This window comes from Bufo gargarizans, chromosome 1, assembly GCF_014858855.1.
Source record: "Bufo gargarizans isolate SCDJY-AF-19 chromosome 1, ASM1485885v1, whole genome shotgun sequence".
NCBI classification, from domain to species: domain Eukaryota; kingdom Metazoa; phylum Chordata; class Amphibia; order Anura; family Bufonidae; genus Bufo; species Bufo gargarizans.
The window spans coordinates 372084444-372110714 of NC_058080.1; the positions used below are offsets into that span (position 1 = coordinate 372084444).

At 46.3% G+C, this 26271-nt stretch overlaps 1 protein-coding gene and 16 pseudogenes across 1 annotated transcript in view; all 17 read right to left on the bottom strand.

Annotated features, from left to right (window-relative positions):
* Positions 1-2159, bottom strand: part of LOC122927338 (hydroxysteroid 11-beta-dehydrogenase 1-like protein) — a 99080-nt gene extending 96921 nt beyond the window's left edge. The window contains exon 1 of the mRNA XM_044279087.1: positions 2082-2159. Coding sequence (XP_044135022.1) covers positions 2082-2159 — 78 coding nt within the window. The remainder of the gene's footprint in view (positions 1-2081) is intronic.
* On the bottom strand, positions 45-163 carry LOC122925263 (annotated as a pseudogene).
* LOC122925275 lies at positions 217-335 on the bottom strand (annotated as a pseudogene).
* Positions 398-516, bottom strand: LOC122925298 (annotated as a pseudogene).
* Positions 570-688, bottom strand: LOC122925240 (annotated as a pseudogene).
* Positions 742-860, bottom strand: LOC122925327 (annotated as a pseudogene).
* LOC122925322 lies at positions 914-1032 on the bottom strand (annotated as a pseudogene).
* On the bottom strand, positions 1086-1204 carry LOC122925310 (annotated as a pseudogene).
* On the bottom strand, positions 1258-1376 carry LOC122925252 (annotated as a pseudogene).
* Positions 1430-1548, bottom strand: LOC122925287 (annotated as a pseudogene).
* Positions 2160-7292: 5133 nt separating the features above from the next.
* Positions 7293-7411, bottom strand: LOC122925328 (annotated as a pseudogene).
* Positions 7412-7832: 421 nt separating this feature from the next.
* Positions 7833-7951, bottom strand: LOC122925333 (annotated as a pseudogene).
* A 253-nt stretch (positions 7952-8204) lies between these two features.
* LOC122925323 lies at positions 8205-8323 on the bottom strand (annotated as a pseudogene).
* A 581-nt stretch (positions 8324-8904) lies between these two features.
* Positions 8905-9023, bottom strand: LOC122925324 (annotated as a pseudogene).
* Positions 9024-9085: 62 nt separating this feature from the next.
* On the bottom strand, positions 9086-9204 carry LOC122925329 (annotated as a pseudogene).
* Positions 9205-9609: 405 nt separating this feature from the next.
* On the bottom strand, positions 9610-9728 carry LOC122925335 (annotated as a pseudogene).
* A 412-nt stretch (positions 9729-10140) lies between these two features.
* Positions 10141-10259, bottom strand: LOC122925336 (annotated as a pseudogene).
* Between the last annotated feature and the right edge of the window lie 16012 nt (positions 10260-26271).

Here is a 26271-nt window from a genome sequence, read left to right on the forward strand (position 1 = left end):
TGCCATCCTTTTTGCTTTTTTATGACAATTAAAAGTAAGAAAAAAGTCAACGGAACAAGGGATTCCCAACCAGTCTCCCAAGCTGGTACTTGCCAAGCCTTAAGCTGCTTATCTTCTGCGATCTGACGAGTGCAGGTACATTCAGCTTAGAATAACCATTGACAAAGATATATGCAATCTATTGTGCTTTTTTATGACAATTAAAAGTAAGAAAAAAGTCAACGGAACAAGGGATTCCCAACCAGTCTCCCAAGCTGGTACTTGCCAAGCCTTAAGCTGTTTATCTTCTGCGATCTGACGAGTGCAGGTACATTCAGCTTAGAATAACCGTTGACAAAGATCAATGCAATCCATTGTGCTTTTTTATGACAATTAAAAGTAAGAAAAGTAAGAAAAAAGTCAACGGAACAAGGGATTCCCAACCAGTCTCCCAAGCTGGTACTTGCCAAGCCTTAAGCTGTTTACCTTCTGCGATCTGACGAGTGCAGGTACATTCAGCTTAGAATAACCGTTGACAAAGATCAATGCAATCCATTGTGCTTTTTTATGACAATTAAAAGTAAGAAAAAAGTCAACGGAACAAGGGATTCCCAACCAGTCTCCCAAGCTGGTACTTGCCAAGCCTTAAGCTGCTTATCTTCTGCGATCTGACGAGTGCAGGTACATTCAGCTTAGAATAACCGTTGACAAAGATCAATGCAATCCATTGTGCTTTTTTATGACAATTAAAAGTAAGAAAAGAGTCAACGGAACAAGGGATTCCCAACCAGTCTCCCAAGCTGGTACTTGCCAAGCCTTAAGCTGCTTATCTCCTGCGATCTGACGAGTGCAGGTACATTCAGCTTAGAATAACCATTGACAAAGAAATATGCAATCTATTGTGCTTTTTTATGACAATTAAAAGTAAGAAAAAAGTCAACGGAACAAGGGATTCCCAACCAGTCTCCCAAGCTGGTACTTGCCAAGCCTTAAGCTGCTTATATTCTGCGATCTGACGAGAGCAGGTGCAGTCAGCTTAGAATAACCGTTGACAAAGATCAATGCAATCCTTTTTGCTTTTTTATGACAATTAAAAGTAAGAAAAAAGTCAACGGAACAAGGGATTCCCAACCAGTCTCCCAAGCTGGTACTTGCCAAGCCTTAAGCTGTTTACCTTCTGCGATCTGACGAGTGCAGGTACATTCAGCTTAGAATAACCGTTGACAAAGATCAATGCAATCCATTGTGCTTTTTTATGACAATTAAAAGTAAGAAAAAAGTCAACGGAACAAGGGATTCCCAACCAGTCTCCCAAGCTGGTACTTGCCAAGCCTTAAGCTGCTTATCTTCTGCGATCTGACGAGTGCAGGTACATTCAGCTTAGAATAACCGTTGACAAAGATCAATGCAATCCATTGTGCTTTTTTATGACAATTAAAAGTAAGAAAAAAGTCAACAGAACAAGGGATTCCCAACCAGACTCCCAACCTGGTACTTGCCAAGCCTTAAGCTGCTTATCTTCTGCGATCTGACGAGTGCAGGTACATTCAGCTTAGAATAACCATTGACAAAGATTAATGCAATCCATTGTGCTTTTTTATGACAATTAAAAGTAAGAAAAGTAAGAAAAAAGTCAACGGAACAAGGGATTCCTTTTCGTCCTAACCAGCAACACAAGTGGGGTATTCGCCCCTGTGAAGCTGGTCAGGACAGGCGGAATTTTTGCTGAATAAAATTCTGCATCTCTAGTAATTAATTAATTAATTAACTCCCCCCTCCTTATATAGGCCGCCCTCACACAGGGCTAGTTGTTTTTATTTTGTCCTGTGTGTTGGTCTGACAGGCTAGACTCTATTCTGAGTCTCTCCCTCAGTAGTTGGGGGAGAAATTTGCTGAATTTCTGCTTTTATTTTGTCTTAATGTTACAATTTTCTTTTACAGGCGTGGTACGGCTGTCCCCTTCCTGGCTGGGAGCGTAAGTATGGGGACGGTCTGGCTGCAGGTAGCCGGTAAGTTCAGACAGGGTGTACTCAGTAAGCGGAGCTATGAGCTCCCTCCCCCCCCTGTCTCCTCTCCGCTCCGCTCCTGCGCTCCCCTCCTACCTCCTCTGTAAGCTGCGGCCGGCCCTGAGATTGGTTCTCAGCTCCGGTGTATCGGACGCGAGACCGGAAGTGCGTCATTGTCACTTCCGGTCCGCAAAAAAAAAAAAAAATATAGCGCCGCCGCGATAAAAATTAGCGCGAATTAGCTGATGGTGCTTGTGGAGGAGGGGGGGAGGAGCGAATTCAATTAAGTTGTTAATAAAACTTTGTTTTTTATAAATGGGTCCCTCAGTGGGGAGCCTGGAGATTTTTGGGGGAGGAGCTGTTGCTCCTCCTCCCCCTGGCCCTCCCCTTCCTGCTATATAAGGCCAGGCTGCTGGCAGGGTCAGTGTTGCACTCAGTTCCTGTGTGCAGCTGACCTTGACTTTTGCTGATCCAGTGCTAAGGCCATGAGAGTACCTACTCTGATCAGAAGGTTCTAGGTTGTTTAGAATTCTTAGAGTCATGACGTCACCATCTCAAGGTAAGATTGACGTCTGCGCTTGACCCCCTGGGCGCGTTGAAACGAGCTTTAATAGTGCCTACTTCTTTTCTAGGAAAAGTCACCCACAAGCAGAAGCACCTGGCTTGTTCCAGTTGTGGCACTCCGTTACCCGACAGCTACGAGTTTCATCGTTGTCCAGGCTGCCGCCCTAGGCCAGCCAATCCTGAGCCGACGGTTGTTGAAATGTTTTCCTGGATGAAGGAGTTCTTGGACACCTCTGTCGCGGAGATCAAGGGGGCGGTCTCCAACAAGAGACCCAGACAAGCCTCGCCTGGGCCTGTTCCTATGTCAGACGTGATCTCGCTTGGCGAGAATTCTTCCTCTGAGGAAGAGGAGTCGGTCTTTTCTTTTCCGGCGGAGAAGACACAAAGATTACTGCGCTCCATCAGGTCAAGGGACCAGGATGTTGAGCATGGGGAAGCTCCACACTCCACCGCTAGGGGGCCAAGGGCCTTCAAAGTGGACGAGTCGCTTAAAAAACTAATGGCGACCGAATGGAAACATCCAGAAAAAGGACCGGTCTTAACCAAGAGGTTTAAGCTGATGTTCCCCCTACAGGACGGGGACTCCCTGGATTGGGTCCCTCCGCCTAAGGTGGATATGGCGATAGCCAAGCTTTCTAAAAGAACTTTGGTACCTTCCGATGACGGGAGTAACCTGAAGGATCCCCTGGATAGACGCGCAGAATGTTCGCTTAGGCGCAACTATGCTGCAGTGTCCGCCTCTGCCTCTGTGGCCATAGCCGGTACCGAGGTGTCTGAGTTCATTCGCGCCCGTACGCTGAAGATCCAGGCAGACATAGACTCGGGAATCACCAGAGATGATATCCTGGATCAATTCAAGACCCTTCTATTAGGCATTGATTTTTTGGCGGATGCATCTCAGCAGCAGCTAAGGCTTGCTGCCAAGTCAATGGCTCTTTGTCTGCTGCCAGCAGACGGCCCTTATGGCTGAAGCCCTGGGTAGCGGACAACATGTCAAAATTTAATTTGTGCTCCCTCCCTTACGAGCCTGGCAGGTTGTTCGGCTCCGAGCTAGACCGCCTCATGGAGAGTCTAGCAGACAAGAAGGGAAAATCACTCCCTCAGCAATCCTTTCGAGGATGTGGGAGAGGCAGAGGGGGGAGATTCCAAGGAAGAGAGAGGAACCAGAGACGTTCCAAAATTAACAGGAGAGGTAGAGGTCGCGGTCGCGGGAACCGCAGGGCTGAGCAATGACTCTCGGCAGCCCGTCACCTCCCCATCCCCACCCCCCTCACTCCCACCCGAATCTCCCTGCCTGAATCCTCCAGTAGGAGGTCGTTTATTTTTGTTCAGAAATTTTTGGGAGAAAATAATTCCAGATCCTTGGGTGCTGCAGGTCATCAGCACCGGTTACAGGATCGATTTCAGTTCCCAACCTCAAGAGAGGTTCGTCCTCACAGGACGTCTAACACCCAGCAGACAACTGATCCTGGAAGACTCTGTACTCCAGTACATTGTCAAAGGGGCCTTAGAGGAGGTTCCTCCTCAAGAGCTCGGTCAGGGAGTGTATTCTCCCATCTTTCTCGTTCCAAAGCCGTCAGGAGACTGGCGCATGATTATCGATCTGCGTTACCTAAATCGGTTTATCAGAAAGAAGCGTTTCCGGATGGAAACCATTCGCTCAGTCCTCAACATCCTGAACCCGGCAGACGTGATGGTGACGATAGATCTGAAGGATGCTTACCTTCATGTTCCTATCTGTCCGGCCCACAGGAAATTTCTCAGAGTTGCTGTCTGCATAAAGGAGGTAGTGAAGCACTACCAGTTTGCTGTGTTGCCCTTTGGCATCTCCTCTGCTCCACACACCTTCACAAAGGTTGTGGCTCCTGTGGTCGCCCACTTAAGGCTCCTCGGCTTAGAGGTCGTCCCTTATTTAGACGACTGGCTTTTAAAAGCCGCGTCCGCAGGCATCTTACAAGCCCAGCTTCAACAAGCTCTCCACACTCTGCAGAACCTAGGGTGGCTCGTGAATTGGGACAAATCAGAGCTGGTCCCCTCTACTACAAGGCGGTTTCTGGGGTTTGTGATAGATTCACAACTAATGACCCTATATCTATCTCCTCAGAGGAGAGACAAAGTAATAAGGGCTGCAGAGTTTCTCCTACCCCCCAGGCGGGTGTCTATTCGGGTTCTAATGAGGATGATAGGCCACATGTCAGCGTCTGCAGAGGCAGTACCTTGGGCCTTGTGGCATCTTCGGCCACTACAAGAGGAAGTCTTAGCGGTTTGGAATCGCAAACCCAGAGACCTAGATCGGAACCACTCCCTGTCTGCAGAAGTCCGTTCCTCCCTCAGGTGGTGGAAGAACCTAGTGGATGGAATGCCTCTAACCCAACCTACTTGGGTGATCCTGACCACGGACGCCTCCCTTCTGGGCTGGGGAGCCCATCTGGGACGCAATACAGTTCAGAATACCTGGAAGCCTCAGGAGAGACTCCTGTCGTCCAATCTGAGGGAGATAAGGGCGGTGAGGTTAGCCCTCAATCACTTCTCACCTCTCATTCAGGGTCAAGCCGTGAGAGTACGGACCTAAGTCGGGGCCTTCCGGAACCAGGAGAATGGTCCCTGAACGACAAAATCTTCTCCAGGATAGTCCAATGCTGGGGGACTCCAGAGATCGATTTGATGGCAACCCGTCTGAACGCCAAAGTAAGCAAATTCTGCTCCTTGTACAAGGAGGACAATCCGGTAGCGATAGATGCTCTGTCCATAACATGGAGGTTCAGGCTGGCCTATGTATTCCCTCCAATTTCCATGATACCAAGGGTATTGATGAAGATCAAGCAAGACCAGACCTCAGTGATAGCCATCATCCCATTCTGGCCGAAGATGTCTTGGTTCACCCAGCTCATGCAGATGAGTCAGGGCAATTATTGGAGACTTCCCCTAATACAGGACCTTGTGTATCAGGACACAGGTCCCTGTCTAGATCTGAGGAGGCTCAGTCTGACAGCCTGGAGACTGACCGGTCCCTTCTAGAAGCTAGAGGGCTTTCGGTGGAGGTCCTGAGAACAATCTCTCACTCCAGAGCGGATTCTACGAATCAGAAATATTCCCGCATATTCAAGATATTTATGCGATGGTGCACGGATAGAGAGGTAGTTTCCTCAGATCCTCCTCTCTCTGAGATTCTTCAATTCCTGCAAGATGGTCTAGACAAGGGTCTAAGCCCATCTACATTGAGAGCTCACATCGCTGCCTTGTCAGCATGCCTTGGTAAGCCAATTTCTCAGGACCCCCTAATTAAGAGGTTCCTTAAGGGTGCTCAGAGGCTTAGGCCCAGCATCCAGAGACCAATCCCTGAGTGGGAGCTGCCAGTGGTCCTAAGGGGGTTGTGCCCCCCCCCGCTTCGAGCCTTTGGAACAGGTAGACTTAAAGTACCTTTCCCTCAAGGTTACCTTTCTCTTGGCCATAACATCAGCCAAGAGGGTTGGGGAGCTCCAGGCTCTGGCGGCAGCGGAACCATACTTAAGTTTTCTGCAGGACAAGGTCCTGTTAAGATTTCTGCCTACCTTTTTACCAAAGGTTCCTTCGTTTGCGAACACCAACCAGACGATAACACTGCCGGTGTTGTCTCCTACCTCTAACTCTCCTGAGGAGGAGAGATTACTTTCCTTGGACATCCCAAGAGTCCTTAGAATTTATTTGAATAGAACGGAAGAGTTCAGGAGATCAGAAAATCTGCTGATCTCTTATTCGGGGAACAATAAAGGGCTCAAGGTTTCCAAGCCCACCTTGAGCAGATGGATTAAGGACGCTATTAAGCTGGCTTTTACGTCCCAAGACTTACCACCGCCATCTTTCTTATCTGCCCATTCTACAAGGGCAGTTTCTACATCATATGCGGAAAGGAAGCTAATCCCCTTAGAGCAAATTTGTGCGGCTGCCTCGTGGAGCACGCAAAACACCTTTATTGCCCATTACCGCCTAGAGAATAGGCGTTCTGAGGGAACAGCCTTTGGACGGTCCGTGCTAGATGCTGCTCGTCCATAGGTCAGCTCTCTAACTCCTGTGGGATTATTAGCTACTTAGTGCTAGTCCTTTGCCCTCCCAAGATTTGTGTGAGGTTCCTTGCTACTTCCCCACTTGTGCTGCTGGTTAGGACGAAAGGGAAGCGTCAATTTTGACGTAAATTTGTTTTCCCTTAGTCCTAACAGCAGAACACAAATATCCCTCCCTCTATGCTGTTATGTTTACTTGTTAAAAAAGCAACTAGCCCTGTGTGAGGGCGGCCTATATAAGGAGGGGGGAGTTAATTAATTAATTAATTACTAGAGATGCAGAATTTTATTCAGCAAAAATTCCGCCTGTCCTGACCAGCTTCACAGGGGCGAATACCCCACTTGTGCTGCTGTTAGGACTGAGGGAAAACAAATTTACGTCAAAATTGACGCTTCCCAACAAGTCTTCCAAGCTGGTACTTGCCAAGCCTTAAGCTGCTTGTCTTCTGCGTTCTGACGAGTGCAGTAACATTCAGCTTAGATTAACCGTTGACAAAGATCAATGCAATCCATTGTGCTTTTTTATGACAATTAAAAGTAAGAAAAAATCAACGGAACAAGGAATTCCCAAACATTCCCCCAAGCCATAATCTGCTTATCTTCTGCGATCTGACGAGTGCAGGTACATTCAGCTTAGAATAACCGTTGACAAAGATCAATGCAATCCATTGTGCTTTTTTATGACAATTAAAAGTAAGAAAAGAGTCAACAGAACAAGTGATTCCCAACAAGTCTTCCAAGCTGGTACTTGCCAAGCCTTAAGCTGCTTATCTTCTGCGATCTGACGAGTGCAGGTACATTCAGCTTAGAATAACCGTTGACAAAGATCAATGCAATCCATTGTGCTTTTTTATGACAATTAAAAGTAAGAAAAGTAAGAAAAAAGTCAACGGAACAAGGGATTCCCAACCAGTCTCCCAAGCTGGTACTTGCCAAGCCTTAAGCTGCTTATCTTCTGCGATCTGACGAGTTCAGGAAAAATTGAGCTTAGAATAACCGTTGACAAAGATCAATGCAATCCATTGTGCTTTTTTATGACAATTAAAAGTAAGAAAAGTAAGAAAAAAGTCAACGGAACAAGGGATTCCCAACCAGTCTCCCAAGCTGGTACTTGCCAAGCCTTAAGCTGCTTATCTTCTGCGATCTGACGAGTGCAGGAACATTCAGCTTAGAATAACAATTGACAAACCCCTTTGCAGTCCATTGTGTTTTTTTTTATATGATAAAGAAAAGTAAGAAAAAAAGTCAATGGATCAAGGGATTCCCAACTAGTCTCCCGACCTGGTACTTGCCAAGCCTTAAGCTGCTTATCTTCTGCGATCTGACGAGTGCAGGTACATTCAGCTTAGAATAACCATTGCCAAAAATTAATGCAATCCATTGTGCTTTTTTATGACAATTAAAAGTAAGAAAAGTAAGAAAAAAGTCAACGGAACAAGGGATTCCCAACCAGTCATCCAAGCTGGTACTTGCCAACCCTTAAGCTGCTTGTCTTCTGCGATCTGACAAGGGCAGGTAGATTCAGCTTATAATAACCGTCGACAAGGATCAATGCAATCAATTGTGCTTTTTTATGTACAATTAAAAGTAAGAAAAGTATGAAAAGTAAGAAAAGTGTCAACGGAACAAGGGATTCCCAATAAGTCTTCCAAGCTGGTACTTGCCAAGCCTTAAGCTGCTTATTTTCTGCGATCTGACGAGTGCAGGTACATTCAGCTTAGAATAACCGTTGACAAAGATCAATGCAATCCATTGTGCTTTTTTATGACAATTAAAAGTAAGAAAAGTAAGAAAAAAGTCAACGGAACAAGGAATTCCCAAACATTCCCCCAAGCCATAATCTGCTGATCTTCTGCGATCTGAAGAGTGCAGGAAAAATTGAGCTTAGAATAACCATTGACAAACCCCTTTGCAGTCCATTGTGTTTTTTTATGATAAAGAAAAGTAAGAAAAAAAGGCAACGGAACAAGTGATTCCCAACCAGTCTCCCAAGCTGGTACTTGCCAAGCCTTAAGCTACTTAGTTTCTGCAATCTGACGAGTGCAGGTACATTCAGCTTAGAATAACCGTTGACAAAGATCAATGCAATCCATTGTGCTTTTTTATGACAATTAAAAGTAAGAAAAGTAAGAAAAAAGTCAACGGAACAAGGGATTCCCAACCAGTCTCCCAAGCTGGTACTTGCCAAGCCTTAAGCTGCTTATCTCCTGCGATCTGACGAGTGCAGGTAAAATTGAGCTTAGAATAACAATTGACAAACCCCTTTGCAGTCCATTGTGGTTTTTTTTTATATGATAAAGAAAAGTAAGAAAAAAAGTCAACGGAACAAGGGATTCCCAACCAGTCTCCCAAGCTGGTACTTGCCAAGCCTTAAGCTGCTTATCTTCTGCGATCTGACGAGTGCAGGTACATTCAGCTTAGAATAACCGTTGCCAAAGATTAATGCAATACTTTTTGCTTTTTTATGACAATTAAAAGTAAGAAAAGTAAGAAAAAAGTCAACGGAACAAGGGATTCCCAACCAGTCTTCCAAGCTGGTACTTGCCAAGCCTTAAGCTGCTTATCTTCTGCGATCTGACGAGTGCAGGTACATTCAGCTTAGAATAACCATTAACAAACCCCGTTGCAGTCCATTGTGTTTTTTTTTATATGATAAAGAAAAGTAAGAAAAAAAGGTAACGGAACAAGGGATTCCCAACCAGTCTCCCAAGCTGGTACTTGCCAATCCTTAAGCTGCTTATCTTCTGCAATCTGACGAGTGCAGGTACATTCAGCTAAGAATAACTGTTGACAAATGTCAATGCAATCCATTGTGCTTTTTTGTGACAATTAAATGTAAGAAAAGTGTCAAAGGAACAAGGTATTCCCAACCAGTCTCCCAAGCTGGTACTTGCCAAGCATTAAGCTTCTTATCTTCTGCGATCTGACGAGTGCAGGTACATTCAGCTTAGAATATCCATTGACAAACCTCTTTGCAGTCCATTGTGTTTTTTATATGATAAAGAAAAGTAAGGAAAAAAAGTCAACAGAACAAGGGATTCCCAACCAGTCTCCAAAGCAGGTACTTGCCAAGCCTTAAGCAGCTTATCTTCTGCGATCTGACGAGCGCAGGAAAATTCTGCTTAGAACAACCGTTGACAAAGATCAATGCAATCCATTGTGCTTTTTTATGACAATTAAAAGTAAGAAAAGTTAGAAAAGTAAGAAAAAAATCAACGGAACAAGGAATTCCCAAACAGTCTCCCAAGCCATAATCTGCTTATCTTCTGCGATCTGACGAGTGCAGGAAAAATTGAGCTTATAAAAAACACAATGGACTGCAAAGGTGTTTGTCAATGGTTATTCTATGATAAATAAAAGTAAGAAAAATAGTCAACTGAACAAGGGATACCCAACCAGTCTCCCTAGCTGGTACTTGCCAAGCCTTAAGCTGCTTCTCTTCCGCGATCTGACAAGTTCAGGTACATTCAGCTTAGAATAACCATTGACATAGGTCGATGCAATCTATTGTGCTTTTTTATGACAATTAAAAGTAAGAAAAGTAAGAAAAGAGTCAACGGAACAAGGGATTCCCAACCAGTCTCCCAAGCTGGTACTTGCCAAGCCTTAAGCTGCTTATCTTCTGCGATCTGATGAGTGCAGGTAAATTCTGCTTAGAATAATTGTTGACAAAGATTGATGCAATCCATTGTACTTTTTTATAACAATTAAAAGTCAACGGAACAAAACTCTCTTTGGTGCAGATATAGTTTTCTCTGTCTCATATGCTCTCGCTCAAAACATAGTTGTTATTACTAATGTAGGCAACAATCCATTAATTTTGGTTTCTAAAATGATGATATGCAAATTAACATCTACTGCCATAAGCTTATGGAAGCTAATTTGCATATCTTTCCAGAAATCCATAGTAGCATCGTGAAGCTTGCCATGCACAAGCATGTATTTTGCAGATTTGGGGCTCCCCTTGTTGTATCAGGAGCTCTCCTTAATGAAAAAGGGTACCCGTTTAAAGATAGCTATATTGGATTGAGAAACTCTCTTTGGTGCAGATATAGTTTTCTCTGTCTCATTTGCGCTTGCTCAAAACATAGTTGTTATTTCTAATGTAGACAACAATTCATTATTTTGGCTTTCTAGAATAATAGCCATAGGCTTACGGAAGCTAATTTGCATGTCTTCTTTCCAAAATGGGGTCACTTGTGGCATAGTTATACTGCCCTGGCAATTTAGGGGCCCATATGTGTGAGAAGTACTTTACAATCAAAATCTGTAAAAAATGACCGGTGAAATCCGAAAGGTGCACTTTGGAATGTGGGTCCCTTTGCCCACCTAGGCAGCAAAAAAGTGTCACACATCTGGTATCGCCGTACTAAAGAGAAGTTGGGCAATGTGTTCTGGGGTGTCATTTTACATATACCCATGCTGGGTGAGAGAAATATCTTGGCAAAAGACAACTTTTCCAATTTTTTTATACAAAGTTGGCATTTGACCAAGATATTTATGTCACCCAGCATGGGTATATGTAAAATGACACCCCAAAACACATTCCCCAACTTCTCCTGAGTACGACGATACCACATGTGTGACACTTTTTTGCAGCCAAGGTGGGCAAAGGGGCACATATTCCAATGTGCTCTTTTCGGATTTTGCAGGTCATTTTTTTTACACATTTCGATTGCAAAGTACTTCTCACACATTTGGGCCCCTAAATTGCCAGGGCAGTATAACTACGCCACAAGTGACCCCATTTTGGAAAGAAGACACCCCAAGGTATTCCGTGAGGGGCATGGCAAGTTCCTAGAATTTTTTATTTTTTGTCACAAGTTAGCGGAAAATGATGATTTTTTTTTTTTTTTTCCTTACAAAGTCTCATATTCTATCAACTTGCGACAAAAAATAAAAAATTCTAGGAACTCGCCATGCCCCTCACGGAATACCTTGGGGTGTCTCCCTTCCAAAATGGGGTCACTTGTGGCGTAGTTATACTGCCCTGGCAATTTAGGGGCCCATATGTGTGAGAAGTAGTTTGCAATAAAAATGTGTAAAAAATGGCCTGCGAAATCCGAAAGGTGCTCTTTGGAATGTGTGCCCCTTTGCCCACCTAGGCTGCAATAAAGTGTCACACATCTGGTATTGCCGTACTCAGGAGAAGTTGGGGAATGTGTTTTGGAGTTTCATTTTACATATACCCATGCTGGGTGAGAGAAATATCTTGGCAAAAGACAACTTTTCCCATTTTTTTATAAAAAGTTGGCATTTGACCAAGAAATTTATCTCACCCAGCATGGGTATATGTAAAATGACACCCCAAAACACATTCCCCATCTTCTCCTGAGTACGGTGATACCACATGTGTGACACTTTTTTGCAGCCTAGATGCGCAAAGGTGCCTAAATTCCTTTTAGGAGGGCATTTTTAGACATTTGGATCCCAGACTTCTACTCACGCTTTAGGGCCCCTAAAAAGCCAGGGCAGTATAAATACCCCACATGTGACCCCACTTTGGAAGAAGACACCCCAAGGCATTCAGGGGCCTGGCGAGTTCATAGAATTTTTTTATTTTTTTTTGCATAAGTTAGCGGAAATTGTTTTTTTTAGTTTTTTCTCACAAAGTCTCACTTTCCGCTAACTTTGGACAATAGTTTAAATATTTCATGGACTCAATATGCCCCTCAGCGAATACCTTGGGGTGTCTTCTTTCCAAAATGGGGTCAGTTGTGGGGTGTTTGTACTGCCCTGGCATTTGAGGGTCTCCGCAATCATTACATGTATGGCCAGCATTAGGAGTTTCTGCTATTCTCCTTATATTGAGCATACAGCTAACGAGATTTTTTTTTCCGTTCAGCCTCTGGGCTGAAAGAAAAAAATGAACGGCACAGATTTCTTCATTCGCATCGAACAATGTGGATGAAAAAATCTCTGCCAAAAAAAAAGGAGGGGAAAGGCGTCTGCCAGGACATAGGAGCTCCGCCCAACATCCATACCCACTTAGCTCGTATGCCCTGGCAAACCAGATTTCTCCATTCACATCAATCGATGTGGATGAATAAATCATTGCCGGGATTTTTATTTTTTTATTTTTTTTTTATATACAAAGTGTTTGCCAAAGCATAGGAACACTGCCTCCTCCTCAGCTCGTATGCCTTGGCAAACGTATCTTTTACTGCAGAGGAGAAATCTCGTCTTGCAATGCCGCATACACCGACTTGCGTGTAATCTGACCGCAGCGCAATGCTTCTGTCAGAATGCACATCAGTGCTGCAGCTAGTGGATCGGTTGGTCCACCTGGAAGGTAAAAAAAAAAAAGAAAAAACCAGGCCGCAACGCAATAATTTTATTAACTTTGGAACAGAACATATAAACTTTACCTTTTTTAATTGAACATTAACCTTTTTGCTTACTGGTGTTTTTTTTTTGTTTTTTTTTACCTTTATAGAACAAACCTCTCCTTCCCCATGGGTCAATGTGCAAAGCGCAAATCGCCCAAAGATGTGGCGAAGTGCGTTATGCACTTTGTCCCAGGTGAAAGGAGACGTTTGCAGCAGCTGTATGTGAATGGGCCCTAATAGCCCTGTGTGCCTGTCCTGGTGAGATGTGATCCCTATGCTAAGTGTACCTGTGTGTGGTACTTCCAGAAACACTCCCCTAAGCATAGGGCAGGGTGGTCAGGACAGTCAGGACAGAAATAGCGGGTGTCACGCCTTATTCCACTCCTGCTACAGACACGACATCTTTTTCGGGGTGACGGTTGGGTTGAGGTACCGGCAACGACATTGGGGAAATGTCGCTCGTGTAAACGGCTAACTACACTGGTGGATGAGGCCACGGAACCTCCTGGGTACAGGAGGTTCTCGATGATCTCTTCCTGAAATTTGAGGAAGGATCCAGTTCTCCCAGCCTTACTGTAGAGAACAAAACTATTATACAGAGCCAATTGAATCAAATATACAGACACCTTCTTATACCAGCGTCTGGTTCTGCGGGAAAATAAATACGGAGACAGCATCTGGTCATTGAAGTCCACCCCTTCCATGTGAAGGTTATAGTCGTGGACTGAGAGGGGTTTTAATGACACGGGTTGCTCGCTCAATTTGTATTGTTGTGTCTGCGTGAATGGAGGAGAGCATGTAAACGTCACGCTTGTCTCTCTATTTCACCGCGAGCAGTTCTTCGTTACCCTCTCCCCCCTTGCAAGACGGGTGGTAACGAGCCGTTGGGGGAAGCCCGCGCGCCAATCTGTTCTTGAAACAAATGCCTAAAGAGGGCCACACTTGTGTAGAAATTGTCCACATCAAGATGGTACCCCTTGCCGAATAAGGGTGACACCAAGTCCCAGACTGTCTTCCCACTGCTCCCCAGGAAGTCAGGGCAACCGACCGGCTCCAGGGTCTGATCATTTCCCTCATAGATCCGAAATTTGTGGGTATAGCCTGTGGCCCTTTCACAGAGCTTATTCAATTTGACCCCATACCGGGCGCGCTTGCTTGGGATGTATTGTTTGAAGCCAAGGCGCCCGGTAAAATGTATTAGGGACTCGTCTACGTATATTTTTTGCTCGGTGGTATACAAATCTGAAAATTTCAGGTTGAAATGGTCTATGAGGGGCCGAATTTTGTGGAGCCAGTCAAAAGCTGGGTGGCCTCTGGGACGGGAGGCGGTGTTGTCGCTAAAGTGCAGGAAATGCAGGATGGCCTCAAAACGTGCCCTGGACATAGCATCAGAGAACATGGGCATGTGATGAATTGGGTTCGTGGACCAATATGACCGCAATTCATGCTTTTTAGTTAGACCCATGTTGAGGAGAAGGCCCAGAAAAATTTTAATTTCGGAAACTTGGACTGGTTTCCACCGGAAAGGCTGGGCATAATAGCTTCCCGGGTTGGCGGTTATAAATTGTGTGGCATACCTGTTTGTTTCGGCCACGACTATGTCTAAGAGCTCCGCAGTCAAGAACAGCTCCAAAAATCCCAGGGTCAAACCGATCTGAGCTGTCTCAACCCGAACTCCAGACTGGGCGGTGAAAGGGGGAACTACAGGTGCGGCTGAAGTTGGGGACTGCCAATCAGGGTTTGCCAGCACCTCAGGGATTCTAGGGGCTCTACGGGCCCGTCTTTGCGGTGGCTGCGACGGGGTCACTACTGCTCGTGCCACCGTACCAGCTTCAACTGCCCTTCTGGTGCTCGCCATTTCACCAGGTTGTACGGCAGTGCTGGTACTAGGTCCAGGGAGGGCTGCGCTGCTGTTGTATGCCTCACCACATAATCCGACAGCGCCAGCCCCACTCTGCTGCCCTTGAAGCGGATCCTGCGCAACCTGTGGTCTAGCGACACGGGGCCGGGTACGCCTGGTGCTATCAGGGACCTCAGCCTCCTCGTCCGAACTTTGGGTCAGAGAGCCACTGCTTTCTACAGGTTCGTATTCTGACCCACTAGATTCATCAGATGAGGGTTCCCATTCCTCATCCAACTGGGTCAGAAGCCTGTAGGCCTCTTCAGAAGAATACCCCCTGTTTGACATTTGGGCAACTAAATTTAGGGGTATTCTCTGAGACTACCCAAGAAAAAAAAGCAAGCCTGTCTTACAAATGGGAGGCTAGCGAAGTACCGGAGGCCGCTGCGGTTGATAAAAAATATCAAAACTGATTTTTTTTATCGCCGCAGCGCGTCTAAAGTGAATGTGCAGTGATCAAAAAATATATATTTTTTGTCACTGCGGTGGGGCGGGTGTGGGCGAACGCACGTGTGGGCGACCGATCAGGCCTGATCGGGCAAACACTGCGTTTTGGGTGGAGGGCGAACTAAAGTGACACTAATACTATTATAGATCTGATCATGATCAGTTTTGATCACTTCCAGATACTATAAAAGTACAAATGCTGATTAGCCATACGCTAATCAGCGAATCAGTGACTGCAGTGCGGTGGGCTGGGCGCTAACCCAGCCCACCGCACGTAGCAAGCATGTATTTCGCAGACTTGGGGCTCCCCTTGGTGTATCAGGAGCTATCCTTAAAGGGACACTGACAGGCCCAATTAGCATATTTAGTTATATATATGTCAGTACAAGTCTTATAAAGTCTATTAACCTGCTCAGGACCGCCGTACGCAGGATTGCGTCTTTGCGCCGGTCCTGTTTCTCTGGAGACGCGAGATTTCAGGGAAAGCCGGCCGGCACATGCGCATAAGAGACAAGTTCGTCATCAACCTGCCAGCCAATGATTGTGGCTGGCAGGTTGTTGATTTTCAAAAAAACAAATCAGCAGCCAGATAACACATCATATTTAGTAAATATGATGTGGTTATATGGCTGCTGTGCTCCTCTGCTCCTTCTTTTGGTCGGTTGGTTCCAGCAGAGGAGCACACATCACTGTGAGTACCCACCAACACCACACTTAGCCCCCAGATCACCTCCCAGCACCCCAATTAACGATCGGTTTAGCGATCGGTTAGCGCCCAGCCCACCGCACCACAGTCCCTTATTCGCTGATTAGCGTATCGCTAATCAGCATTTGTACTTTTATAGTATCTGTAAGTGATCAAAACTGATCACGGTCAGATCTATAATAGTATTAGTGTCACTTTAGTTCGCCCTCCACCCAAAACGCAGTGTTTGCCCGATCAGGCTTGATCGGTCGCCCACACGTGCGTTCACCCACGCCCGCCCCACCGCAGTGACAAAAAATATATTTTTTTTTGATCACTGCACATTCACTTTACACGCGCTGCGGCGATAAAAAAATCTGTTTTGATATTTTTTATCAACCGCAGCGGCCTCCGGTACTTCGCTAGCCTCTCCTTTGTAAGACAGGCTTGCTTTTTTTCTTGGGTAGTCTCAGGGAATACCCCTAAATTTAGTTGCCCAAATGTCAAACAGGGGGTATTCTTCTGAAGAGGCCTACAGGCTTCTGACCCAGTCGGATGAGGAATGGGAACCCTCATCTGATGAATCTAGTGGGTCAGAATACGAACCTGTAGAAAGCAGTGGCTCTCTGACCCAAAGTTTGGACGAGGAGGCTGAGGTCCCTGATAGCACCAGGCGTACCCGGCCCCGTGTCGCTAGACCACAGGTTGCGCAGGATCCGCTTCAAGAGCAGCAGAGTGGGGCTGGTGCTGTCGGATTACATGGTGAGGCATACACCAGCAGCGCAGCCCTTCCTGGACCTAGTACCAGCACTGCCGTACAACTTGGTGAAGTAGCGAGCACCAGAAGGGCAGTTGAAGCTGGTACGGTGGCACGAGCAGTAGTGACCCCGTCGCAGCCACCGCAAAGACGTGCCCGTAGAGCCCCTAGAATCCCTGAGGTGCTGGCAAACCCTGATTGGCAGTCCCCAACTTCAGCCGCACCTGTAGTTCCCCCTTTCACCGCCCAGTCTGGAGTTTGGGTTGAGACAGCTCAGATCGGTTCGGCCCTGGGATTTTTTGAGCTATTCTTGACTGCGGAGCTCTTGGACTTAGTCGTGGCTGAAACAAATCGGTATGCCACACAATTTATATCCGCTAACCCGGGAAGCTCTTATGCCCAGTCTTTCCGGTGGAAACCAGTCCAAGTTTCCGAATTCAATTTTTTTCTGGGCCTTCTCCTCAACATGGGTCTAACTAAAAAGCATGAATTGCGGTCATATTGGTCCACGAACCCAATTCATCACATGCCCATGTTCTCTGCTGCTATGTCCAGGACACGATTTGAGACCATCCTGCGTTTCCTGCACTTTAGCGACAACACCACCTCCCGTCCCAGAGGCCACCCAGCTTTTGACCGGCTCCACAAAATTCGGCCCCTCATAGACCATTTCAACCAGAAATTTGCAGATTTGTATACCCCTGAGCAAAACATCTGCGTAGACGAGTCCCTTATACATTTTACCGGGCGCCTTGGCTTCAAACAATACATCCCAAGCAAGCGCGCCCGGTATGGGGTCAAATTGTATAAGCTCTGTGAAAGGGCCACAGGCTATACCCACAAAATTCGGATCTGTGAGGGAAAAGATCAGACCCTGGAGCCGGTCGGTTGCCCTGACTACCTGGGGAGCAGTGGGAAGACAGTCTGGGACTTGGTGTCACCCTTATTTGGCAAGGGGTACCATCTTTATGTGGACAATTTCTACACAAGTGTGGCCCTCTTTAGGCATTTGTTTCTAGAACGGATTGGCGCCTGTGGCACCGCGTGAACTAATCGCGCTGGCTTCCCCCAACGGCTCGTTACCACCCGTCTTGCAAGGGGGCAGAGGGCTGCATTGTGTAACGAAGAACTGCTCGCGGTGAAATGGAGAGACAAGCGTGACGTTTACATGCTCTCCTCCATTCACGCAGACATGACAATCCAAATTGAGCAAGCAACCCGTGTCATTGAAAAGCCCCTCTCAGTCCACGACTATAACCTTCACATGGGAGGGGTAGACTTCAATGACCAGATGTTGGCTCCGTATTTAGTGTCCCGCAGAACCAGACGCTGGTATAAGAAGGTGTCTGTATATTTAATTCAATTGGCTCTGTATAATAGTTTTGTTCTCTACAGTAAGGCTGGGAGAACTGGATCCTTCCTCAAATTTCAGGAAGAGTTCATCGCGAACCTCCTGTACCCAGGAGGTTCCGTGGCCCCATCCACCAGTGTAGTTAGCCGTCTACACGAGCGACATTTCCCCATAGTTGTTACTGGTACCTCAAACCGACCGCCACCCCGAAAAAAATGTTGTGTCTGTAGCAGGAGTGGAATAAGGCGTGACACCCGCTATTTCTGTCCTGACTGTCCTGACCACCCTGCCCTATGCTTTGGAGAGTTTTTCCGGAAGTACCACACACAGGTACACTTAGCATAGGGATCACATCTCACCAGGACAGGCACACAGGGCCCATTCACATACAGCTGCTGCCAACCTCTCCTTTCACCTGGGACAAAGTGCATAACGCACTTCGCCACATCTTTGGGCGATTTGCGCTTTGCACATTGACCCATGGGGAAGGAGAGGTTTGTTCTATAAAGGTAAAAAAAAAACAAAAAAAAACACCAGTAAGCAAAAAGGTTAATGTTTAGTTCAAAAAGTTAAAGTTTATATGTTCTGTTCCAAAGTTAATAAAATTATTGCATTGCGGCCTGGTTTTTTCTTTATTTTTATTTTTTTTACCTTCCAGGTGGACCAACCGATCGACTAGCTGCAGCACTGATGTGCATTCTGACAGAAGCATTGCGCTGCTGTCAGATTACACGCAAGTCGGTGTATGCGGCGCTGCAAGACGAGATTTCTCCTCTGCAGTAAAAGATACGTTTGCCAAGGCATACGAGCTGAGGAGGAGGCGGCGTTCCTATGCTTTGGCAAACACTTTGTATATATAAAAAAAAAAAAATCCCGGCAATGATTTATTCATCCACATCGATTGATGTGAATGGAGAAATCTGGTTTGCCAGGGCATACGAGCTAAGTAGGTATGGCTGTTGGGTGGAGTTCATTTTTTCCTTTCAGCCCAGATTCTGATCGGAAAAAAAAAAAAATCTCATTACCTGTATGCTCAATATAAGGAGAATAGCAGAAACTCCTAATGCTGGCCATACATGTAATGATTGCGGAGACCCTCAAATGCCAGGGCAGTACAAACACCCCACAAATCACCCCATTTTGGAAAGAAGACACCCCAAGATATTCGCTGAGGGGCATATTGAGTCCATGAAAGATTTAAATTTTTGTCCCAAGTTAGCGGAAAGTGAGACTTTGTGAGAAAAAAATAAAAAATAATCAATTTCCGCTAACTTATGCCCCCCCAAAAAAATTCTATAAACTCGCCAGGCCCCTCATTGAATACCTTGGTGTGTTTTCTTTCCAAAGTGGGGTCACATGTGGGGTATTTATACTGCCCTGACTTTTTAGGGGCCCTAAGGCGTGAGAAGAATTCTGGGATCCAAATGTCTAAAAATGCCCTCCTAAAAGGAATTTAGGCACCTTTGCGCATCTAGGCTGCAAAAAAGTTTCACACATTTGGTATCGCCGTACTCAGGAGAAGTTGGGGAATGTGTTTTGTGGTGTCATTTTACATATACCCATGCTGGGTGAGAGAAATATCTTGGCAAAAGACAACTTTTCCCATTTTGTTATACAAAGTTGGCATTTGACCAAGATATTTCTCTCACCCAGCATGGGTATATGTAAAATGACACTCCAAAACACATTCCCCAACTTCTCCTGAGTACGGCAATACCAGATGTGTGACACTTTTTTGCAGCCTAGGTGGGCAAAGGGACCCACATTCCAAAGTGCACCTTTCGGATTTCACCAGTCATTTTTTACAGATTTTGATTGCAAAGTACTTCTCACACATATGGGCCCCTAAATTGCCAGGGCAGTATAACTACGCCACAAGTGACCCCATTTTGGAAAGAAGACACCCCAAGGTATTCCGTGAGGGGCATGGCGAGTTCGTAGAATTTTTTTATTTTTTGTCGCAAGTTAGTGAAATATGAGACTTTCCGAAATGGGGTCATTTGTGGGGGTTTTCTACTGTCTGTGCATTGTAGAACCTCAGGAAACATGACAGGTGCTCAGAAAGTCAGAGCTGCTTCAAAAAGCGGAAATTCACATTTTTATACCATAGTTTGTAAACGCTATAACTTTTACCCAAACCATTTTTTTTTTGCCCAAACATTTTTTTTTTAATCAAGGACATGTAGAACAATAAATTTAGCAAAAAATGTATATATGGATGTCGTTTTTATTGCAAAATTTTACAGCTGAAAGTGAAAAATTTCGATTTTTTGCAAAAAAATCGTTACATTTTGATTAATAACAAAAAAAGTAAAAATGTCAGCAGAAATGAAATACCACCAAATGAAAGCTCTATTAGTGAGAAGAAAAGGAGGTAAACTTCATTTGGGTGGTAAGTTGCATGACCGAGCGATAAACGGTAAAAGTAGTGTAGTGCAGAAGTGTAAAAAGTGGCCTGGTCATTAAGGGGGTTACAGCTAGTGGGGTTGAAGTGGTTAAAATCATCTAAGTATCCCCCCCTGTCCACCTTATAAATACGGAAATATAAAGTTTTATAACCTGCTTGTCCGGTCACCAATCTGCCCAAGGGGCGGCGTTTCATCTGAAAATGCGCCCAGCCAGCCGCTCCCAACTGCCATTCTGAAGCCCCGCCCAGCTCATCAATATTCACTTCGCTGGGCGGCGGCTACAACTCTACACGGTCACGATCCTGCACATGGGCAATTGAATCCTCCTGGCATCGTTCATGTCTAATCTTCTGCGCCTGCGCCCCGCCGTGGTTAGATCGCGCCTGCGTACACACCCTGCCTGCGTCCCCGAGGCCGCTGCAGCCTCTGCCTCATGCACATGCGCCAGGCACTGTTCATAACAGCGCTTCAGAGCGCTGCTCACTCACATCTCAAAAGGGGTTAATGATAGGTGCCCATGTGCAGGATCGTGACTGTGCAGAGTTGTAGCTGCCGCCCAGCGAAGTGAATATTGATGAGCTGGGTGGGGCTTCAGAACGGCAGATGGGAGCTGCTGGTTAGGCGCATTTTCAGATGAAACGCCGCCCCTTGGGCAGATTGGTGTCTGGACAAGCAGGTTATAAAACTTTATATTTCCGTATTTATAAGGTGGACAGGGGGGATACTTAGATGATTTTAATAGACTTTATAAGACCTGTACTGACCTATATATAACTAAATATGCTAATTGGGCCTGTCAGTGTCCCTTTAATGAAAAAGGGTACCCGTTTAAAGATAGGTATATTTGGATTGAGAAACTCTCTTTGGTGCAGATATAGTTTTCTCTGTCTCATATGCTCTCACTCCAAACATAGTTGTTATTTCTAATGTAGGCAACAATCCATTATTTTCGGTTTCTAGAATGAGAGCCATAGGCTTATGGAAGCTAATTTGCATGTCTTTCCTAAAAATCCCTAGTAGCATTGTGAAGCTTGCCATGCACAAGCATGTATTTTGCAGACTTGGGGCTCCCCTTGGTGTATCAGGAGCTCTCCTTAATGAAAAGGGGTACACGTTTAAAGATAGCTATATTGGATTGAGAAAATCTTTGGTGCATTTATAATTTTCTCTGTCTCATATGCTCTCGCTCTAAACATAGTTGTTATTTCTAATGTAGGCAACACTCCATTATTTTGGGTTTCTAGAATAAGAGCCATAGGCTTATGGAACCTAATTTGCATATCTTTCCCAGAAATCCATAGTGGCATCGTGAAGCTTGCCATGCAAAAGCATGTATTTTGCAGACTTGCGGTTCCGCTTGGTGTATCAGGAGCTCTCCTTAATGAAAATGGGTACCCGTTTAAAGATAGCTTTATTGGACTGAGAAACTCTCTGTGGTGCAGATATAGTTTTCTCTGTTTCCTATGCTCTTGCTTTTGCTCTCACTCAAAACATAGTTGTTATTTCAAATGGAGGCAACAATCCATTATTTTGGGTTTCTAGAATAAGACCCATAGGCTTATGGAAGCTAATTTGCATGTCTTTTATTAGAAAATCATAGTAGCATCGTGAAGCTTGCCATGCACAAGCATGTATTTCGCAGACTTGGGGCTCCCCTTGGTGTATCAGGAGCTCTCCTTAATAAAAATGGGTACCCGTTTAAAGATAGCTATATTGGACTGAGAAACTCTTTTTGGTGCAGATATAGTTTTCTCTGTCTCATATGCTCTCACTCAAAACATAGTTGTTATTTCTAATGTAGGCAACAATCCATTATTTTGGGTTTCTAGAATGAGAGCCATAGGCTTATGGACGCTAATTTGCATGTCTTTCCTAAAAATCCCTAGTAACATCGTGAAGCTTTCCATGCACAAGCTTGTATTTTGCAGACTTGGGGCTCCCCTTGGTGTATCAGGAGCTCTCCTTAATGAAAAGGGGTACACGTTTAAAGATAGCTATATTGGATTGAGAAACTCTTTGGTGCAGTTATAGTTTTCTCTGTCTCATATGCTCTCGCTTTTGCTCTCACTCAAAACATAGTTGTTATTTCTAATGTAGGCAACAATCCATTATTTTGGGTTTCTAGAATGAGAGCCATAGGCTTATGGAAGCTAATTTGCATGTCTTTCCTCGAAATCCCTAGTAGCATCGTGAAGATTGCCATGCACAAGCATGTATTTTGCAGACTTGGGGCTTCCCTTGGTGTATCAGGAACTCTCCCTAATGAAAAAGGGTACCTGTTTAAAGATAGCTTTATTGGACATAGAAATAGAGTTGAGCAAACACCTGGATATTCGGGTTCGAGAAGTTCGGCCGAACTTCCCGAAAATGTTCGGGTTCGGGATCCGAACCCGATCCGAACTTCGTTCCTGTCCCGAACCCCATTGAAGTCAATGGGGACCCGAACTTTTCGGCACTAAAACGGCTGTAAAACAGCCCAGGAAAGGGCTAGAGGGCTGCAAAAGGCAGCAACATGTAGGTAAATCCCCTGCAAACAAATGTGGATAGGGAAATGAATTAAAATAAAAATTAAATAAATAAAAATTAACCAAAATCAATTGGAGAAAGGTCCCATAGCAGAGAATCTGGCTTCCCGTCACCCACCACTGGAACAGTCCATTCTCAGATATTCAGGCCCTGGCACCCAGGCAGAGGAGAGAGGTCCCGTAACAGACAATCTGGCTTCATGTCAGCAGAGAATCAGGCTTCACGTCACCCACCACTGCAACAGTCCATTTTCATAAATTTAGGCCCAGCACCCAGGCAGAGGAGAGAGGTCCCGTAACAGACAATCTGGCTTCATGTCAGCAGAGAATCAGTCTTCATGTCATAGCAGAGAATCAGGCTTCACGTCACAAACCACTGCAACAGTCCATTTTCATAAATTTAGGCCCAGCACCCAGGCAGAGGAGAGAGGTCCCGTAACAGACAATCTGGCTTCATGTCAGCAGAGAAATAGTCTTCATGTCATAGCAGAGAATCAGGCTTCACGTCACCCACCACTGTAAGAGTCCATTTTCCTAAATTTAGGCCCAGCACCCAGGCAGAGGAGAGAGGTCCCGTAACAGACAATCTGGCTTCATGTCAGCAGAGAATCAGTCTTCATGTCATAGCAGAGAATCAGGCTTCACGTCACCCACCACTGCAACAGTCCATTTTCATAAATTTAGGCCCAGCACCCAGGCAGAGGAGAGAGGTCCCGTAACAGACAATCTGGCTTCATGTCAGCAGAGAAGTAGTCTGCATGTCATAGCAGAGAATCAGGCTTCACGTCAGCCACCAATGCAACAGTCCATTGTCAGATATTTAGGCCCAGCACCCAGGCAGAGGAGAGAGGTCCCGTAACAGAGGATCTGGCTTCATATCAGCAGAGAATTAGTCTGCATGTCATAGCAGAGAATCAGGCTTCACGTCACCCAACATTGGCATATATTTAGGCCCCGGCACCCAGACAGAGAAGAGGTTCATTCAACTTTGGGTAGCCTCGCAATATAATGGTAAAATGAAAATAAAAATAGGATTGAATGAGGAAGTGCCCTGGAGTCCAATAATATATGGTTAAGGGGAGGTAGTTAATGTCTAATCTGGACAAGGGACGGACAGGTCCTGTGGGATCCATGCCTGGTTCATTTTTATGAACGTCAGCTTGTCCACATTGGCTGTAGACAGACGGCTGCGTTTGTCTGTAATGACGCCCCCTGCCGTGCTGAATACACGTTCAGACAAAACGCTGGCCGCCGGGCAGGCCAGCACCTCCAAGGCATAAAAGGCTAGCTCTGGCAACGTGGACAATTTAGAGACCCAGAAGTTGAATGGGGCCGAACCATCAGTCAGTACGTGGAGAAGTGTGCACACGTACTGTTCCACCATGTTAGTGAAATGTTGCCTCCTGCTAACACGTTGCGTATCAGGTGGTGGTGCAGTTAGCTGTGGCGTGTTGACAAAACTTTTCCACATCTCTGCCATGCTAACCCTGCCCTCAGAGGAGCTGGCCGTGACACAGCTGCCTTGGCGACCTCTTGCTCCTCCTCTGCCTTGGCCTTGGGCTTCCACTTGTTCCCCTGTGACATTTGGGAATGCTCTCAGTAGCGCGTCTACCAACGTGCGCTTGTACTCGCGCATCTTTCTATCACGCTCCAGTGCAGGAAGTAAGGTGGGCACATTGTCTTTGTAGCGTGGATCCAGCAGGGTGGCAACCCAGTAGTCCGCACAGGTTAAAATGTGGGCAACTCGGATGTCGTTGCGCAGGCACTGCAGCATGTAGTCGCTCATGTGTGCCAGGCTGCCCAGGGGTAAGGACAAGCTGTCCTCTGTGGGAGGCGTATCGTCATCGTCCTGCCTTTCCCCCCAGCCACGCACCAGTGATGGACCCGAGCTGCGTTGGGTGCCACCCCGCTGTGACCATGCTTCATCCTCATCCTCCTCCACCTCCTCCTCATCCTCGTCCTCCTCGTCCTCCAGTAGTGGGCCCTGGCTGGCCACATTTGTACCTGGCCTCTGCTGTTGCCAAAAACCTCCCTCTGAGTCACTTCGAAGAGACTGGCCTGAAAGTGCTAATAATGACCCCTCTGACTCCTCCTCCTCCTCCTCCTCCTGGGCCACCTCCTCTTCCATCATCGCCCTAAGTGTTTTCTCAAGGAGACATAGAAGTGGTATTGTAATGCTGATAACGGCGTCATCGCCACTGGCCATGTTGGTGGAGTACTCGAAACAGCGCAACAGGGCACACAGGTCTCGCATGGAGGCCCAGTCATTGGTGGTGAAGTGGTGCTGTTCTGTAGTGCGACTGACCCGTGCGTGCTGCAGCTGAAACTCCACTATGGCCTGCTGCTGCTCGCACAGTCTGTCCAGCATGTGCAAGGTGGAGTTCCACCTGGTGGGCACGTCGCATATGAGGCGGTGAGCGGGAAGGCCGAAGTTACGCTGTAGCGCAGACAGGCGAGCAGCAGCAGGATGTGAACGCCGGAAGCGCGAACAGACGGCTCGCACTTTATGCAGCAGCTCTGACATGTCGGGGTAGTTGTGAATGAACTTCTGCACCACCAAATTCAGCACATGCGCCAAGCAAGGGATGTGCGTCAAATTGGCTAGTCCCAGAGCTGCAACGAGATTTCGCCCATTATCACACACCACCAGGCCGGGCTTGAGGCTCACCGGCAGCAACCACTCGTCGGTCTGTTGTTCTATACCCCGCCACAACTCCTGTGCGGTGTGGGGCCTGTCCCCCAAACATATGAGTTTCAGAATGGCCTGCTGACGTTTACCCCGGGCTGTGCTGAAGTTGATGGTGAAGGTGTATGGCTGACTGGATGAGCAGGTGGAAGAAGAGGAGGAGGAAGCCGAGAAGGAGGAGGTGGCAACAGGAGGCAAAGAATGTTGCCCTGCGGTCCTTGGCGGTGGAAGGACGTGCGCCAAACAGCTCTCCGCCTGGGGCCCAGCTGCCACTACATTTACCCAGTGTGCAGTTAGGGAGATATAGCGTCCCTGGCCGTGCTCACTGGTCCACGTATCTGTGGTTAGGTGGACCTTGCTACAGATGGCGTTGCGCAGTGCACACTTGATTTTATCGGATACTTGGTTGTGCAGGGAAGGCACGGCTCTCTTGGAGAAGTAGTGGCGGCTGGGAACAACATACTGTGGGACAGCAAGCGACATGAGCTGTTTGAAGCTGTCTGTGTCCACCAGCCTAAATGACAGCATTTCATAGGCCAGTAGTTTAGAAATGCTGGCATTCAGGGCCAGGGATCGAGGGTGGCTAGGTGGGAA